This window comes from Arvicola amphibius, chromosome 14 (assembly GCF_903992535.2).
Source record: "Arvicola amphibius chromosome 14, mArvAmp1.2, whole genome shotgun sequence".
NCBI lineage: Eukaryota > Metazoa > Chordata > Mammalia > Rodentia > Cricetidae > Arvicola > Arvicola amphibius.
This window is the reverse complement of record NC_052060.1, coordinates 5,895,280-5,912,465: the sequence shown is the minus strand read 5'-3', so window position 1 is coordinate 5,912,465 and position 17,186 is coordinate 5,895,280. Positions and strand designations below refer to the sequence as shown.

Here is a 17,186-nt window from a genome sequence, read left to right as displayed (position 1 = left end):
ATTTAAATAACAGTATTAGTAAGAGCAAACATCATGCAAAGTACACATTAAATCATGAAATGAATGTTACCTTGAGTGAGGCATCCAACTGAGCCCTGGGAAAATGAGATTTAAAAAAAAGTTAGATCACTGGGGGAAAAAAATAACCATAGATTTCAACATGCTACCCAGTAGTAGACTCTTCTCAGTCTTATCTAACTGCAGGTTAGAAGGTTCACAGTCTAAGGTAGTGTGTGTCTAAAAAGTGAATGGGTGAGACCAGAGAAAGATGCTCCTGGCTCATACAGAATGACATCCCTTCTCCCACTTACCCCGTGGTAAGATGCTGCTGGATCTGTGAGAGGGGTTGAACACTAAATGCTTGGCCATGGCATCCCCCACAGAGGTAGCAAAGGTGCACGAAGTGCAGGCCAGCTTGATTCCACTGAGAAAGAGAGGAAAGAGAGAGGACCAAGAGTACATTAGATACATATGGCACTGACATTAAAACAGCTAAACTTTGAGGCTTAAATAAGAGAGCGATGCACATAATCACTCCACAAAATAAAGATATGATATTAACAACTTTAAAAATTACAGAGTACCAAGAAGTATTTTATTACCTTACAGAATTTTTAAACAAAGCCAAATACTTGGGGCTCTTCCGTGGAACATGATTGCTGAAAAAGACAAAGAAACAGAGTTACAACCAATGACAATGTCTAACCAAAGAGATGCCTTCTCAAACTTCAATATAAACACAAAATAGCCTGAGGATCAATTACAATTCAGGTCTAGGATAGGGCTAAGAATCAGCATTTCTAACAAGCCCGATCCGATGCCTGAACTGTACTTTCAGTAGCGAGACCCTAGGATATTATTTGGAGTACAGACTAACAAAGTCAAAAGAATATGGGCTTGCTCTTTTATCTTCCAAGAGATGGGCCAACAGCTTTAAGAGTTGAAAAAAGAGCTGGGCGGTGGTGGCGCACGCCTTTAATCCCAGCATTTGGAAGGCAGAGGCAAGTGGATCTCTGTGAGTTCGAGGCCAGCCTGGTCTACAGAACTAGTTCCAAGACAGCTAGGGCTGTGACACAGAGAAACTGTCTCAAAAACTGAGAGTTGAAACAGCAACAAAATAGAAATGGGAGAAGCTGTGCTGAGTTTTGGACCCTAAACTACAAGTGCTGGTTTCTTCCCGACTCACTTGATCATGTGGTTGGCATAAGCTCGAGAACAGCAGGTGCTGTAGCGGCAGAGAGAACAGTGCACATAGGTTGGGAAATGATTAGGGAAATCCGGGATCTCAAAGCTGCACTCCAGACATGTCTGCCGGCCCATGACGCTCCTGTCAAAAACAAAAGATCATTAGTTTTGACCACTGATCCTGTTGCACTTTATCTGATTTTCTTGGCTATTAGGGAATGCCCTGCACACACAGTTCCCACCCGCTTAGCATTTAGAAGAAGACACTGACATTTTCCTCACAGCTCTCTTCTGGATGTTGCGTTGGACAGGGGGATAAAGGAAGACTGGCAAGGGGTCAGTGGAGGAGGTCAGTGGTGCGGCCTCCTGTAAGGCGCTAGAAGACGTATCATTTGACACAGGAATAGTTCGTGGCTGCCCCCGAGAAGCCCGGATTGTCACCTGAAAACCAAGGGAAGAACAGTTAGATGGCTCCCACAGTAAACCTCAGGGCACCGTCTGGCTCGACTCTTACCCTCCCTGGTCTGTAAAAGGAACTTCCATCAAACCCTTTACCTTGGTGCCTGGTTTCAAGCCTTCCAGTTGCTTAGGTTTACGGAAGGTTTTATGGTGTTGAAGCTTGTGTTCAATTTTGTCCTTGGCAAAGAGAAACTGTAGCCGGCATTTGTTGCAGTGATAAACATTTCTCTTCTGAAGAGGAGAAAAACAAAACACAACACAAGAATCCCCTAAAGGTTCACAGTGGACCAATGTCAGCACTATTCTTTCCTTCCCGCTGTGGAGAACTCACTGAGTAAGAAAAGAACTATTCAAGACCAGGAAACCTATCACTAAGAACACCCCAAAAATGGAGGCCAGGATGAACAGATACTCAGCCACTTCTTGACTTGGAGCACACAGGCCAGCAACACAGACTATCATCTTGGACATTCTTTTTGATTTTTAAAAACACAAAAAATATACAGAGTAAAACTGTCAAGCAAGCAACAAAACCACTCAGACTTCTCCCTCTGCTCCCTTCACATTCTAAGGTTGCCTTTAACCCAGACTCTTGGTTCACTTCCACAGACTGGTTCACGCACACTTTCTTACCAACAGCATATAGGCAACCACAGAGCAAAGTCTCCTTGTTTCTTTCTTTTCTGGTGATACTAGGGATACAAGCAAGAAGTCGAAACCTTCCTTATGCCAAGCAAGCATCCTACCACCAAGACACTCTCCAGCCACAAACAAAAGATAGTACTCCCCCTACATATAGGGGAGAATCTTAATACATCTATACAGAGATGTTTCAGAGACCATTTTAGGACTTGGTCTGCCAAAACAGGACTCATATCTGTAACTTTCTTTGCTTGGATAGCAAATAAATGTAACATCAGGCTAAGATACAAGTATTGGTTTCCACAGGCCTGTACTCTTTCTGAGTGACTGTGTATGTACGTGTCAACACGGAGTGCACAGCACCCATGTTGTTTTCCATTCTTATTTCTCTTACAAACCTTCATTCTTCTCTAGTAGGTTTTCTTTTTTTTTTTTTTTTTTTAAGACAGAGACTCACTGTGTATCCGAGGCTAACCTGCAACTTATTCAGTAGTCTAGGCAGGCCTCAAATTAGTGGCAATTCTACTACCTCAGCCTCCTGAGTGCTGGGATTACAGTGTGAACCACCATACTAGCCTTTCTATAGCATTTTAAAACAAGGTTATGTCTATTCCATATTGTAAATAAAATATAACACACCCCCATCTTCCCTGCAGCCATGCCTGTCCTCCTGGGTAAAGGCACGTCTTTAGGCTGTCTCCACTCACTTTCTCAAGTCCTTTGTTTCTCCTGCTAGAACCCTACCAATCACACAGTCTCTTAATGCTGCTTAATAAAGGGTCTGCCTCTAACATGCCTGTGGCCTGGGCATTTTGATCACACCCTTTTCTTCAGAACACTTTAGTTTCCTTGGCAACAAAACTCCTACTAGGAATTTGGTAGCGGTTTTATGGATAGAGACTTGAAGGACTCTCATCCCTATCCTTGACACATCTGGAGTACTTAGGACACTTTACAAGGATGAGGTCAGCTGGGGGCTAGCAGTGGGTCAGGGGGTCAAACTATGACCAGATGCTCTCAAGAGGAAGCTTGTTCAATTCCCAGCATCCACATGGTGCTTTACATCTGTAACTCTTGGCACTGGCATGCACATGGGGCATAGACCCACACGTAGGCAAAACAACATACATTAAAACAAAAATAAAATTAAAAATAAAATCAGCCAGGTGTGGTGGTACATACCTTTAATCTAAGCAGCCAAGAGGCAGAGGCAGGCGAATCTCTGTGAATTTGAGGCCAGCTAAGGCTACATAGTAAGACCAAGTCTCAAAAAAGAAAAAAAAAGTTTAAAACCTAATGAATTTATATAACAATTCTCAAATCATTCTCGTAACAACCCAGACTTCAGATCTATTATCTACCAAATATATTGCAATGTCAACAGACAGTGCTAAGCCAAAATACCAAAATCTCAATATTCTCTCAAAAATTTGCTTTCTCCAGTATGTCTCAGGAAACAGTCCAGCTTGTTCACCCAAATGTGAAATTTAAGACTTTTTGACACAAGATCTTACTATGTAGCCTAGGCTACAGGGTCTCAAACTCTTGAGCCCTCTGGAACTCAGCCTGACAGCAGTATGCCTAAAACTCCGAAGACAAAGGCAGTACTCGGTTTAGGAGCTATTCTTACTCTCTCGCCATTCCCACTGAGCCCACCTCTAAATCCTAAGTACCATGCTGTCTTAGCAGTCCCCCCTGACTGTCCCTTTTCCTCACTGCACAAACAACGCCACTGTCATCCCTACCTAATGATTCAAAAGCCTGTGGCTAGTCTTGCCTCTGCTCTCAACTTCCACTCAGGTCACTTAGTGCTGCCAGGTGAAATCTTGAATAAAACAAGTAGAACTTATCCCCCTGGGGAGGAAAGCACGCATGACCGTCCCCGCCTAGTGTCCAACGCTGCCTTGTATTCTACAGTCCACACTGAACGCCTCTCGCTTCCTCACCACACAGGCTTGCCTTCAGGGGACTACTTCTGTTCCATTTTCCTCTTCATCCCTACTCATTCTTCTGACCCTAAACACCACCCACTTCTTCCTGGAAACAGCTCCCAGAACAGGGAGATGTTTCTCTTGCCCTGTTAACACAGTCCTAAGAATGGCTCAAGTATTGTTTCTTTTTTTAAAAAATATTTATTTATTTATTATGTATACAATATTCTGTCTACGTGCATGCCTGAAGAGGGTACCAGGCCTCATTACAGATGGTTGTGAGCCACCATGTGGTTGCTGGGAATTGAACTCAGGACCTTTGGAAGAGCAGGCAATGCTCTTAACCGCTGAGCCATCTCTCCAGCCCCAAGTATTGTTTCTTTTAGCACTAAATCTCTACCATCTAACCTGGTGTAGCGAGTAACAGGTCCTGAACCGTGTTTGCTCACAATATATGTTCTCTACCAGTATCATTTATCTATCTCAACCCTGACCCTAGAACCCCAACCTTCAAATGAGAATACAGGATTGCTTGTGCTGATACCTGGTGCCTCATGTAGTGCTGCTGGAACGCATTGCCATTTTTGAAGACTTTCAGGCAATACGGGCAGAGCAAATGCCGAGTATCTTCATGAATCATCCGAAAATGGGCATCTACCTCAGAGTAGAGGGAGGAGCGATACTGGCACACCTGAGGTCACGCAAGAAGGAAAATAAGTTAAGAGTGATTAACTGGAGCCATAAAAAGAAGTAACAAGGCTATGCAGAGAAAGGATTCTTAAATGCATGGGTATTATTGTTCTGGTCCTGGAATGGAGATCTATGTGGGTGATACATTTAGCTGTGATAAAAACAGTAAAGGACAGCCGAGTCTGAGAACAGCCTATATTTTCTACGGAATAAAATCATCCTATCCCGAGAGGGGAAGCCCGGAGACAGACTCTCCTCTAGAAAGTCCTCACTGCAGGGACTGCGTCAGTCTCTGTCCATGTCTTCAGGGCACCTATACAGTATGTGGACGGTAGGGAGTTAGGGTATTCATTAGCAAATTTCTTTACAACCAGTTTTAAAACAAAATGTCTAAAAAACGCTCTGGAGAAAAAGGCAATACCTGACAAACATAAGGCATCTCTCCAGGCTTATGCGTGTCCTTCATATGCTGGAGAAACAGTGGCTCGCTTTCAAATGCCCACTCACAGATCTTGCACTTGGCTGTAAGAAGAAACACAATCTAGACATGTACCTGGATGTAAGACCGCAGCCCTAAGACCTCCGGCCTCATCTCACTTAGTCACCAACACACGGACAGCAGTTCTGCTCACAGCTGTGCTGCCTACGGAAAACTCATGTCCCTAGGTCTCTAACTCGGTCTTCATCTTAAATTGGACATTCTCCCTTTACTTCTAAAGTCACATTCTCTGTTATCATTTCCCACCTCTTCTCTTCCTAACTCAATATCCATCCATTGTTGTCATCCTTCAGTGACCTAGGAACTGTCTGTCACCTTCACTGAAGCTAGGCAAGAACTTGGTAGAAACCCTCATGACTTACTACTGTTCACAGCGTTCATGCATCTACAGTGTGCATCCTTCACTGCTGAGTGAGTTTTTTAAATACTACATGATTTTCTGTCTGTGTCTAAGGACAAAGATACTCATTTATAAATAATTCATAAACATCTACTGACTGTCCATGAAGTACCAGAAAGAATTTGTTCGGAAAAGGCTGACAAACATTAAGAGATGTTTGTTTTGTGACAGGGTCTAATTACACAGTCCTATATGGCCTGTAGCCCATAGATCATTCTGTCTTTGCTTCCCAAGTCAGAGATTAACAGTGTGTGTCACCACACTTGGCTAGACAGATGCTCTTAGCTTGTCATTAATGTCATTTCTCTTTATATATTAACAGATTCAAGATAATTACACTCTAAAATTAGCCAATTTGTCAAGCTTGATTATAAGAATATAATTATAAATGTTTTATAAAATTTTTAATTGTTTCATATTTAAATTACAAAGTATGGCTGGAAAAGGGGGCATATTTGTATTTTTTTCTTTGTTCACTGGCCTTTCAAGTTTCTGCAAATATGGAAATTATAGACTTTTAAGAGTTTTAAGTATTTTTATAAAGTTTTAAGTACTTATCAATGGTCTGCCCCCCTTGAATCTTCTAAGTCCTTCTAAAAGTTTAACAACTACTTTTTATGAAAACTGACCACAAGATTTTCTCCCTCTCAGAATTATCTTACCCATCATTGCAATCATATAAGGCATGTTTGTAATATTTTTTTTTTGTTTAGAGATAAGATCTTATGTAATCCAGGCTTGCCTTGAACTCAGTAGTCTTTCTACCACTGCTTTCTAAGTACTGGTATTACAGGCATGAGCCTGTAAACCCAACCTATAATACTGTCTTAGTCTCACACACTATAATTATGTAAGTTCCTATACTTAACATAATTTTTACATTTTCGACAAGCTGGCAGTCCTCTAAAGGACATCAGAAATAGTCTGAACAGGGCGGGAGAGGTGGCTCAGTGCGTAGTGTACACTGTTTTAGCAGAGAACTGGAGCTCAGCTGACAGCACCTACACTCCAGCTCACTGTCATCTTTAACTCTGGCTCCAGGAAAGCTGATACCTTTGGCTTCTGTGGGTCCCTGCCTAGGATTACGCATGTGTATACATACATACATACGTACGTACGTACGTACGTACGTACATACATACATACATACGTACATACACACACACACACACACACACACACACACACACTTAAAATTAAAATCCCAAAGCAGGCACACACCTTTAATTTCAGCACTTGGGAGGCAGAGGCAGGTAGATCTCTGAGTTCAAAGCCAACCTGGTTTCCAAAGTGAATTCCAGGATAGCCAGAGCTATACAGAGAAACCCTGTCTTGAAAAACCAAAACCAAACAAACAAAGAAATAAATATAAAATCCTGAACGCTAGGCTCACACCTCAAAATATCAACTCAATAGAGATATATGTGTTTTTTCGAGACAGAGCTTCTCTGTGTAGCCCTGGCTACCCTGGAATTCACTCTGTAAACCAGGTTAGTTTCCAACTCACAGAGATTCCCCTGATTCTGTCTCCCAAATGCTGGGATTAAAGGTGTGTGTCACCATCTCTGGCAAGAAATGCATGTTTTAAGCAAATAACTTTATTACTGCAAGTTAGTGCTTGCTTGGTCTTCTTGTTCTGTAAGACATTCAACTGTAACAGTCGAGCTCACCGCCTGTTTCACTGAAAGCATTCGTTTACTAGTAAAGCACTTTATAATCAGGCCTGAAAGACAATGGGGAAAGTACTTCATCTAACACTATTACCTGCACGTAAGGACCTCTTTGCTAGTGCCATCCAAAAAGGGAAGAAAAGGTAACTCCCACCCCTCGGTTGGAGTTTGAGTTTTCAAACTTACTAGTAGACTCGTAGGGGCTATGGACATTTTCCAAGTGGCACTGGAGCTGGAAGGGGGTGGAGAACTGGCGATAACAGTGTTGGCAGATAGTATGACCATCCACCTCGCCATTCTGCTGATCAAGTTCCACGTGGTGCTTCATATGGTTCATGAATCTGTATATAACAGAGCACAAAGAGAAAGTATAGAAATAAAGTCAGTAATGAAAGAGAAATAATGATAGAATTATATATAAGCAAACAACTTCCTCTATTTGGGGTAGTCTTTTTCTGAGCCTGGAGAGACAGTTCTTTTCCAATTCTGTGGGTGTGTGTGTGTCTATGTATGTGGACAAGTACTCACAGGTACAAGGCAGGTATGCGTGTCTAGTATGTGTACATCACAGGTACAAGTGATTATGAAGCCAGAGGCAATGGGATCCCATGGAACTGGATTAGAGACAATCGTGAGCTACCTGATGTGGGTGCTGGGACTTGAACTCAGGTCCTCTGCGAGAGCAGAAAAAAACTTTAAACTTCTAAGTCCTCTCTCTAGCTCCATATAACGTGTTTTTTTGTTCTAATAATTTATTTTTATTTTATGTGCACTGATGTTTTGCCTGCATATGTCTGTGTGAGGGTGTCAGATCTCAAGAATTTCAGACAGTTGTGAGCTGCCATGTGAGTGATGTAAACTGTACCCAAGTCCTCTGGAAGAGCAGTCAGTGCTCTTAACAGCTGAGCCATCTCTCCAGACCTCAGATAACAGATTCTTAAAACTAAAAGTAGGCTCCGTGCAAAGAGACTGGGGTCTTTCTTACTCAAACTCAAAGGTATCCTTTATTACCATAATAAAATAATTCAACAGTATGACACACTGTAAATTCTAACAAGACTGCAGCATAGTTAAATGTTTCCAAAAAGGAAAATTTAGCAATGTAAGAAAACTTGTCCATTTTTATGTAGGGAAACCTCCAAGACTATTTCATGCTTACCGAATGTTGTTTTTTAGCCTTTTAGTACAATGAGGGCATCGGAAAGACGTGGCAACCTTAGGAAAGTTTGTGAGCTGGGCTACCTTGCCCCCATCCCGTCCATAATAAAAGTCATCAACCAGCATAATAAGCTTGGTCTGGACGCCATCTCCAGCATTCTCATTTGGCTCTGGTACTTTGGTGGATGGTGAGAGAGCAGGAATAGGTGTAGAGGAGGGTGTGGAAGTAACAGGTGCTGTCTTCTCAGGGGATGAGGACTTTGCTGCCAATGGAACATTGGGCTCTGCATCGAGGGACTTGCCTTTCTTCTGGTACTCAACCATTTCAGGGCAGCAGTACTGTAAGAGAGATGACATCATCATTCTGCTTACCTGAGACCAGGATGAGTTAAATCCATGTCACCATAGTCCCTGGGAGTGGCTTGTTAATGTAGCCAATAAGGGACACGCTGTGGACACTAGGATCTCTGCTCAGGATAGCCCACTGGGTCGTTGGGACTGTAGGCATCTGTTAGCACAGTTAGGCTGCATTAAGGCAGTTTTCCTCCTGCTGTCATCTCGCTTTCTTCAACAGTTCCAGAGTTCACATTTCTCTCATACAGGTCCACACAGCCTCAAGCACAACACCCTGCACTGCTCCCTCACCTGTCTGTCTAGAGCCTTGTACTGGCACCATTTGACTCTGAACTCGCCAGAGAAAGAAGGTCCAACCTCTTCGTTTGAACTTAGAGCAGAAAGTTACAAGACTATAAATAAAGCAGGAACCAGGTAACATTTCTCCAATGACAGAGTTAAAACTGAGTGGTTATGACCACTGTCCTGTGAGAGCAAATCTACCATTCTAAGACAGTGCGTGTTCCATCACCTAGCAGCAGTCTTTAAATGCATTCTATCGTATTTTCAGTTTGCACAGCCCTTTCCTACAATATACCAAAAGAGAACAGCCAGTAAAAGCTTCCAAGCCAGCTTCACCATCTGCTTTGCCTGCCCCCACTATCAGAGGATCCTTATCACGGTGGTGTCACTTACACACATGTGGCCTCTCAAAGCTTCAGTGACGCGGAATTGAGCATTACACCGTGGACATATTTTCCGCCCACCATCCTGGAGGTCAAACACTGGGATGGAAGAGGTCACTGCAAGAATGGAGAAGAATTGAGAAGATTAACACAGGATACTGGGGCAAGACTACACACTCCTTGAGAAGAAAGCCCAAAGTAAAGAGCAAGCATGAGAGGCACATGTTTTGACCGGTCAAACTCTAGGCCAGGGCTGGCAAACTGAAGCCCAGGGACTATTTTGGCCAGCAGTTTCTGTTTTGACTCATGAGCTAGGAATGCCTTTTTACCACCACCTCTCATTAAGCAAAGTTCTTTTTTTCTCTTCCATTGATGTGTTTTTGGTTTGTTTTCAGACAGTATCTTTGTGTAATTCAGGTTAACCTTGAACTCATGATTAGCCTGCCTCTACCCCAAGTGCTGGAATAATAGGATGTGCCAGATGTCTGACAGACATTTTCCTTTTTAAAACTGTGATGGAGATGAGCATGGTGATTCACACCTAGAATCCCAGGACTGGGGAGGTGGAGGCAAGAGGATCACAAGTCCCAGGCCAGCTTGGTCTATAGATCTAGCTCCATTTGGCCTAGACAGGGAGACTGTTTTAAAACATAACTAAACTAATAAATTGTGACACTGTGATACACAGAAAGCAACACTCAGCACTGTTAAGCACATTCATGTTGCAAAGTTTCCAGAACTTTAAAAAAAAAACTTATTTAATTTTATGTGCATTGGTGTTTTGTCTGCACTCATGTCTGTGTGAGGGCACTGAATCCCCTGCAACTGGAGTTACAGACAGTTGTGAGCTGCCACATGAGTGCTAAGAATTGAACGCAGGTCCTCTGGAAGAATAGCCAGTGCTCTTAAATCATTGAGCCATCTCTCTAGCCCTTCAGAACTTTTCTTAACTTACAGAAACTATTTTGGGGGAGAGTTTTGCCTGAAACAGTGCCTCTTGTAGCCCATACCAGCCTTAAAAGCACTATACAGTGGAGGCTACCTCTGGGCTCCTGATCCTCCCCCTCCCCACACCCCAGGGTCTAGGACAGCAGATGTATACTACTACCCATGTAAGCATGCTGGCACAGATCATGACAATAGTTCACATAGCCTAACAATACCCTTAAAGTTGACATGAAACAACATGACTACCTATACATACAAGTAGCATTCTATGAACTCAAAGGGCATATTTAGGAATATGTACGTATATGCAAATACATACATTCATGCAATAAAAACTGATGAAAAAAGAGGCCATAAGTTTGCAGGAAAGTGGGAAAGGCAATATGGGAGGGTTTGGAAGGAGGAAAGGGAAGGAAAAATATAATTAAAATACAGTCTTAAAAATTAAACAAAAAGAACTTTTGGAAAGAAAAGAAATGACTTCATTTTTAAACCTAAATATACCATTGTGTAAACAGGACACATTTTGTTCATACATTCATGACTTGATGGCAATTTAGGATGTTCTCACCTTACACCTAATATAAATGCTGCGCCATACAACTTCCTGTGCTAGTCCCTGACTTCAATGCTTTTCAATACGTGCTCGAAAGCAGAGCTCCTAAAGCATATGGTAACTAAGTGTTTTTGGAGAAACATCATACTACTTTTCACAGTATCTGTAGTGTCATATCCCCGCCAAAAGTGCATGCGGATTCTTTATTTCTCTCCATCTTTCTCTATATCCTCACCTAAATGCTCAATCTGTTTCGTGTGTGTGAATGTGTGTATGGTCAGAGAACAAAAGAAGTCAGTTCTGCACTTCAGTGTGGGTCCCAGAGACCGAATTTAGGATGGCAGTCTCGGCGGGAAGAATCTTTGCATGCTGAGCCACCACCTTATCTTGCCTGCACCATTTTGTTACTTTTAAAAACAACTGACAGGCTTGGAGAGATGGCTCAGCTATAAGAGCACTGGCTGCTCTTCTGAGAAATCATGGTTTCTCCAGCACTCACACTGTGGCTCACACCCATCTGACGGCCTCTTCTGGTTTCTCTGGGCACCAGGCATGCATGTGGTGCACACACATACAAGAAGGCAAAACACCCCCTAATCCCCGAGTAAAAGTAAGAGAAACTAAACAGCAACAACAACAAAAAACAATTACGGCTTCCTTTTCTTATATTCTGACACTGACTTAGTGAACTTCAGTACACATGCAGGAAGAAAAGTAAAATAACTTGGCTAGATCAAGGTGATACTTTCTCATAATCTTAAACCCTCTATGAAGAGATCTTTTGCAATTAGCATACAGAGTGAGTTCCTTATGGCATTTTCAGACTTGGCTGAATCTCTGCCCCATCTGCTCCTCTCATTACCTACCTGTCCCTGCTTGGACCCTTCCAACCCTGGTATTTCCTCTTCTACTTCCTAGCACATGTGCTCTACTAATCTCTATTTACCTTCTTGATCCCTACTCACCTCTCCCCGACCATTTGCCCCTTTTCTAGTTTTCTGATCTCTATGTACTTACCCTACATAAGCACACACATAGGAATATACATGAGAGAACACACAGCACTTGTCTTTCTGAGTTGGTTTAGTTGGGTCATTTATTGCTTTCTGAGTCACTATCCTAACTGGTACAGATGGCATTTCACCATGATTTTTATGTTTCCCTCAATTGATACTGCCAGCTATCTTATGACTGACTGCAGAGATGTCTTTCCCCAACCGCTGCAGGGGGATGGAATCCAGGGCCTCTTTGCATCATTTAAAAATTATTATTATTATTATTAGTAGTAGTAGTAGTAGTAGTAGTAGTAGCAGTAGTAGTAGTAGTGTTTTGCTTTTCTGAGACAAGGCTTCTCTATGTAGCCGTGGCTGTTCTAGAACTTACTGTGTATGTAGACCAAGCTGGCCTCCAATTCACAGAGAACTGCCTGCCTCTGTCTCTCAAGTGGTGGGATGAAAAGCATGGGCCACACAATAAGCACAACAAAAAACATATTTTTTGTTACATTTATTTTATATATCTGCACACATGCCACAGCAGGTGTGTAGAGGCCAAAGGACTACCTGATGGCTCACTCCTTCCTTTCGGTAGATTCCAGGGATAGAGCTCAGGTCATCAGGCTTGGTAGCAGGCACCCTTACCCTCTGAGCCATCAGACCGTCTGCTTTGCTCCCTCTTCAATTGTTTAGGTTTGTTACTGTGCAGACTGCAGTAATTATTTACGTATTAGTAATCTCTCAGCATAATGTATTTCCTCCCTCTTTACAGATTCCTTTTTCACTGTGCTATTAATGGTCTCTGATGCATATAAGTTTAAAATTTCAAATGTAGCAATTTTTATTCTTGCCTATGCTTTTGGCTTCCAAGAAACAGTTGTTAAATCTAATATTGCCAAGCTTTTCCCCCCTATGCTTTTTTCCTATAGTTTTTAGTTTTTGGTCAGTTGTTTTAGGGCAGAACCTCCCATGTGCTATAACAATCTTCATGCATCATCCTCCTGAGTGCTAGATCACAAGCATGAGCCACCAGATTTGGTTATTTATTTCTAAGACAGGATCTTTGGGTACAAGGCAATCCTTTTCATGGTTTGTAAGTACCTGGATCTATTTATAGGTATGTATAACTGTCAACTTTTTTCTTTTTTCATGGTTTATACACGTATGCATTATGCATGTGTGGATGTGCTCACTTGTGGAGGTCAGAGGTTGACTTCCGGCCTCTCCTGCTATCACTCTCCAAATTTCTAAAGACAGGGTCTTCAACTAAACCAGGCAGTCGCAACACCATTTCAGCTACACTGACTGGTCGTGGAGCTCTATGATCCATCTGCGTCCACACCCCCACACCCCCCTACCTCCTGCCTGCCCCGCCCCCCTCGCTGGAGTCATAAGCATGTGCCACCATGATGGATTTTACTTGCGTGCTGGGGATCCAAACTCAGGTCCTCGAGCTTAGACAGCAAGCACTTTACTGAAATTCCAAGTTCAGATCCCATAATAACTTTAGTGAGCAAAGCCCAGCTCTCATCCATTTATCTAGTACTGGCAGCTGCTTTACACAACGCACCAGCGTAAGTTAACATGGGACAGAGCACATGCTGTGCACAGAGCCTAGGAGATCCACAGAAAGATACCAGTCCCTGCTCTGGACCACTGAGCATCCTCAGTCACAGTCTCTCTCTTTCTGAAAACCTCTCTACAATATCTCAACTTTAAAAATTCACCCCAGAGGAGTTGGTAGATGGATCAGCTGTTTCTCCACAGATTCTCAGTTCAACTCCCAGCATACACACAGAAACTCCCAACTGTCTATAGCTGTAGTCCTGTGAGATCCAATGTCCTCTTCTAGAGTGCAGATGTACATGAAGACAAAATACCCACACATGTAAAATAAATCAGGCTGGAGACATGGCTGCTCTTCCAAAGGACCCGAGTTCAATTCCCAGCAACCACATGGTGGCCCACAACCATCTGTAATGAGATCTGGGGCCTTCTTCTGTCCTGCAGACATACATGCAGGCAGAACACTGTATACATAATAAATAAATTTTAAAAATCTTTAAAATAAATAAATAAACCTTAAAAAAAAAATCACCCCAGAAAATTCCCCTCTTCCACGAAGACATCGCTGATGAACCCATCAAGAAGCTGCAGTGAAATGCTCACATCTGGCCACTTCTTAATACATGAGCACTTCAGTAAGCCCAGATCAGAGCACCTATATCCCATTTCATACTTGATCATTGTTTTCTGATGACTGACTGGAGATTCAGTCTCTCACATTACCTTTCACTGAAGACTCGGGTCCACTGGTTCTTTGAGCAGAACTGTTGTTGGACACCAGCACTGGCCCAGGACTCTGGCCCAGGGAAGGGACAGTGTTAAGAGTATTCACCAATTTGGCCACTTCGTTGCTATTTTCACCTGTAACCCCAGGTCGCTTCACAGTGACAAAGCTGGCAATGCTCACTGCAGGTGGAGAGGGGAAGGAGGGAGCTACATTGACCAAGTGAAACCATCTGCTTCCCACCCACTCCCCATGCTGTTCTGCATCTCCTCAGCCCAAGTCTCACCTAGTTTGGGATTCGAGGTCTGGCTGGACTGGCCCAGAGGCTGTACAGCTAGCTGCCCCAGTGAGGCTGGCTGTGTGGCAGTGGGAGTAGTGGAAGTGCTGGGAGTGGACTTGGTCTGCTGGGACTGTGACTGCGGGACAGTGCTTCGGATGGTCAGAGTAGCTGGGATGACGGTGGTGAAGGTGTTGGTGGTGGGCCTCACAGGCACCGTGGAGCCTGGCCTCACGGGGGTCATCTGAGAGAACACCTGTGGGACGCCAACTGTCGGCTTAACAAACTGTGTACCTGGGGCTTTTAAAAGAGAGACAAGAAAAGTCCCAAACCTTCATCAGCGAGCTCACCTATAACATATTTTTTCTTGCCTTTCCTAGAAATACAAGAACAGGAAAAAGTTATTTCCCTAAACTTTCTGAGTGGTCACCAGAGGCTACCAAGAACATCTAAGAAAGCAGTGGCTGTCCACACAACAAGGAGCTGTCCTAAGCAGCTAAGGTAGTAATTAGGAGACAGTTCCCATCACCTTCTTTGCAGACACCTTCCACACTACACTTTTCACTTCAAGAATACAAAGGGTAGCTTAACCTCTGTATTAGGAGGAGGAGAAAGAATGGGTAGATATAGAACAAAGGCCAAATTTGGTCCTTACAGTCTTTTTTCAGATTCTAAAAGTATTTTCCATTTTCTTCTATACACTCAAATAGGACAGGCAACTTCTCTACCAGAATGTCCCAAAGGGTAATGTTTTTCTAGAACAATTGTAGACAATTCCACTGAGAAATACTTATGGAACACCAGAATGTATATAGAGAAATCTAATCAGACTTATGGACTAAAAATGTCCGGTGGGCTCTGAGATCAAAAAAACAAAAAATTCTTTAGAAAGTCAAACTGCAGAGGCCTCCTTAGTATCTTTATCCTTACTTGTGCATGTACATCCACGTGTGGGTGGTATGTGTACCACAGTGTGTACCAGTGTGCATATGGAGGCAGAGCACACCTTGTGGAAATGCTCTCTCCTTCCAGCTTGTGGCTACTAGGGAGTGAACAGGCTGTCGGGTTGGGAGGTCCTTTTAGCCCTTGGCCGCCTACTGGCCCTGTGGTTCCCGTATATACGATTGAATAAATTGATTCTCCATTTGACCTGAACTGTAGAAAACCTGATACATATGAAATGCGACTTAGGAAAAAATTACAAGATTCTTTTTGGTACTGGAAGTTGAATCAAAGCCTCAAGCAATGCTAAGAATACACTCTACCCCTGGCTACAACCCCAGCTCCAGGGTTCTTTAATATTCCATTATATGATTATTAGTAACATTATCCTCAAAGGATATATCATTTACTTAATTTACATCTAAGGTCCTCCCACCCCCTGCCTTGGTTTGTTTGTTTCTTGAGACACGACTGGCCTTGAATTCACAGTAATCCTCCTGCTTCAACCTCCTGAAAGCTGGATTCCAGGAGTGTGCCATCATGGCTGGCTGCATATCCAAACCTATGCTTTAAAATTAAAGTAAAATTCAATTTATAATCCTACCACAAAGATGAGAACATATATATGGAATACGAGATTTGTGACTTGGCATTAACAATATTCTTTCAGGGTAACGAACAATAGCTGACTTAATCAGCATATACTGATAATGACTACATAAGCCTTATTTTAACTCATAAAGAGTAGTGAAAAGCTAAATATAAAAATAAATTACCACCCTGGCCAAAGCTTAGAAACCTTTTTTTCCCCTTTAGTTTTTTTAAAGACAGTATTTCTGTGTTAACAGCCTTGGCTGTCCTAGAACACACACTGCAGACCAAGAATTTTTTTTTTTTTTAAAAAAAAACTGGGCTTAAATTGCATTGTTTTGATTTTTCGAAACAGGGTTTCTCTGTGTTAATAGTCCTGACTGTCCTGGAACTCACTCTGTAGCCAGGCTGGCCTCAAACTCACAGAAATCCACCTGCCTCTGCCTCCCGAGTGCTGCAGTTAAAGGTGTGCGCACCACCGCCTGGCGGGCTTAAATTGTTAAAATCGTATTTAAAGTTTTTCTTTAAATACATGCCTTCAAATGCTCTAGACTATTCTGAAACAGTTAAAATAAATAGCTGGATGCCAGGTTACTCCAAGTATCTCCTTACCTGGGACTAGTGTGATTGGTCTGACTGTTTGTCCTTGCTGTACATTCAGCACAATCCCAACCTGATTCATTGCGTTCTGTACGGGCCGAACATTCCTTACAGGAAATCCCTGCATTAAAAAGCAAAATGACCTTTAGCACAGAGAGCAACTAGCCCTGATACTGACCGCGGTACGAATGATAGCCTCATATTCTGACCTAAGGGTTCTCTCTCTAGAGGTACAGCTTTCAAATAACTGAAATGGAAAATTTTAGGAAATTCTTCCATGCTAGATTTTTGTAAAATGTTGCTTTCCTCTGTGTTTGCTTTTGGACTTGGTTCT

At 42.7% G+C, this 17,186-nt stretch overlaps 1 protein-coding gene across 2 annotated transcripts in view; it reads right to left on the bottom strand.

Annotated features, from left to right (window-relative positions):
- Pogz (pogo transposable element derived with ZNF domain) overlaps window positions 1–17,186 on the bottom strand; it is a 46,031-nt gene that overhangs the window by 2,294 nt on the left and 26,551 nt on the right. For both annotated transcript variants that reach the window (XM_038310998.1, XM_038310999.1), the window contains exons 5-18: window positions 16,865–16,973; window positions 14,729–15,019; window positions 14,442–14,651; window positions 9,664–9,770; window positions 8,636–8,973; window positions 7,663–7,817; window positions 5,329–5,429; window positions 4,762–4,908; window positions 1,741–1,875; window positions 1,457–1,626; window positions 1,187–1,327; window positions 603–659; window positions 312–424; window positions 71–95 (exon numbers count right to left, since the gene is read on the bottom strand). In XM_038310998.1, the coding sequence (XP_038166926.1) occupies window positions 71–95; window positions 312–424; window positions 603–659; window positions 1,187–1,327; window positions 1,457–1,626; window positions 1,741–1,875; window positions 4,762–4,908; window positions 5,329–5,429; window positions 7,663–7,817; window positions 8,636–8,973; window positions 9,664–9,770; window positions 14,442–14,651; window positions 14,729–15,019; window positions 16,865–16,973 (2,099 nt within the window). The remainder of the gene's footprint in view (window positions 1–70; window positions 96–311; window positions 425–602; window positions 660–1,186; window positions 1,328–1,456; window positions 1,627–1,740; window positions 1,876–4,761; window positions 4,909–5,328; window positions 5,430–7,662; window positions 7,818–8,635; window positions 8,974–9,663; window positions 9,771–14,441; window positions 14,652–14,728; window positions 15,020–16,864; window positions 16,974–17,186) is intronic.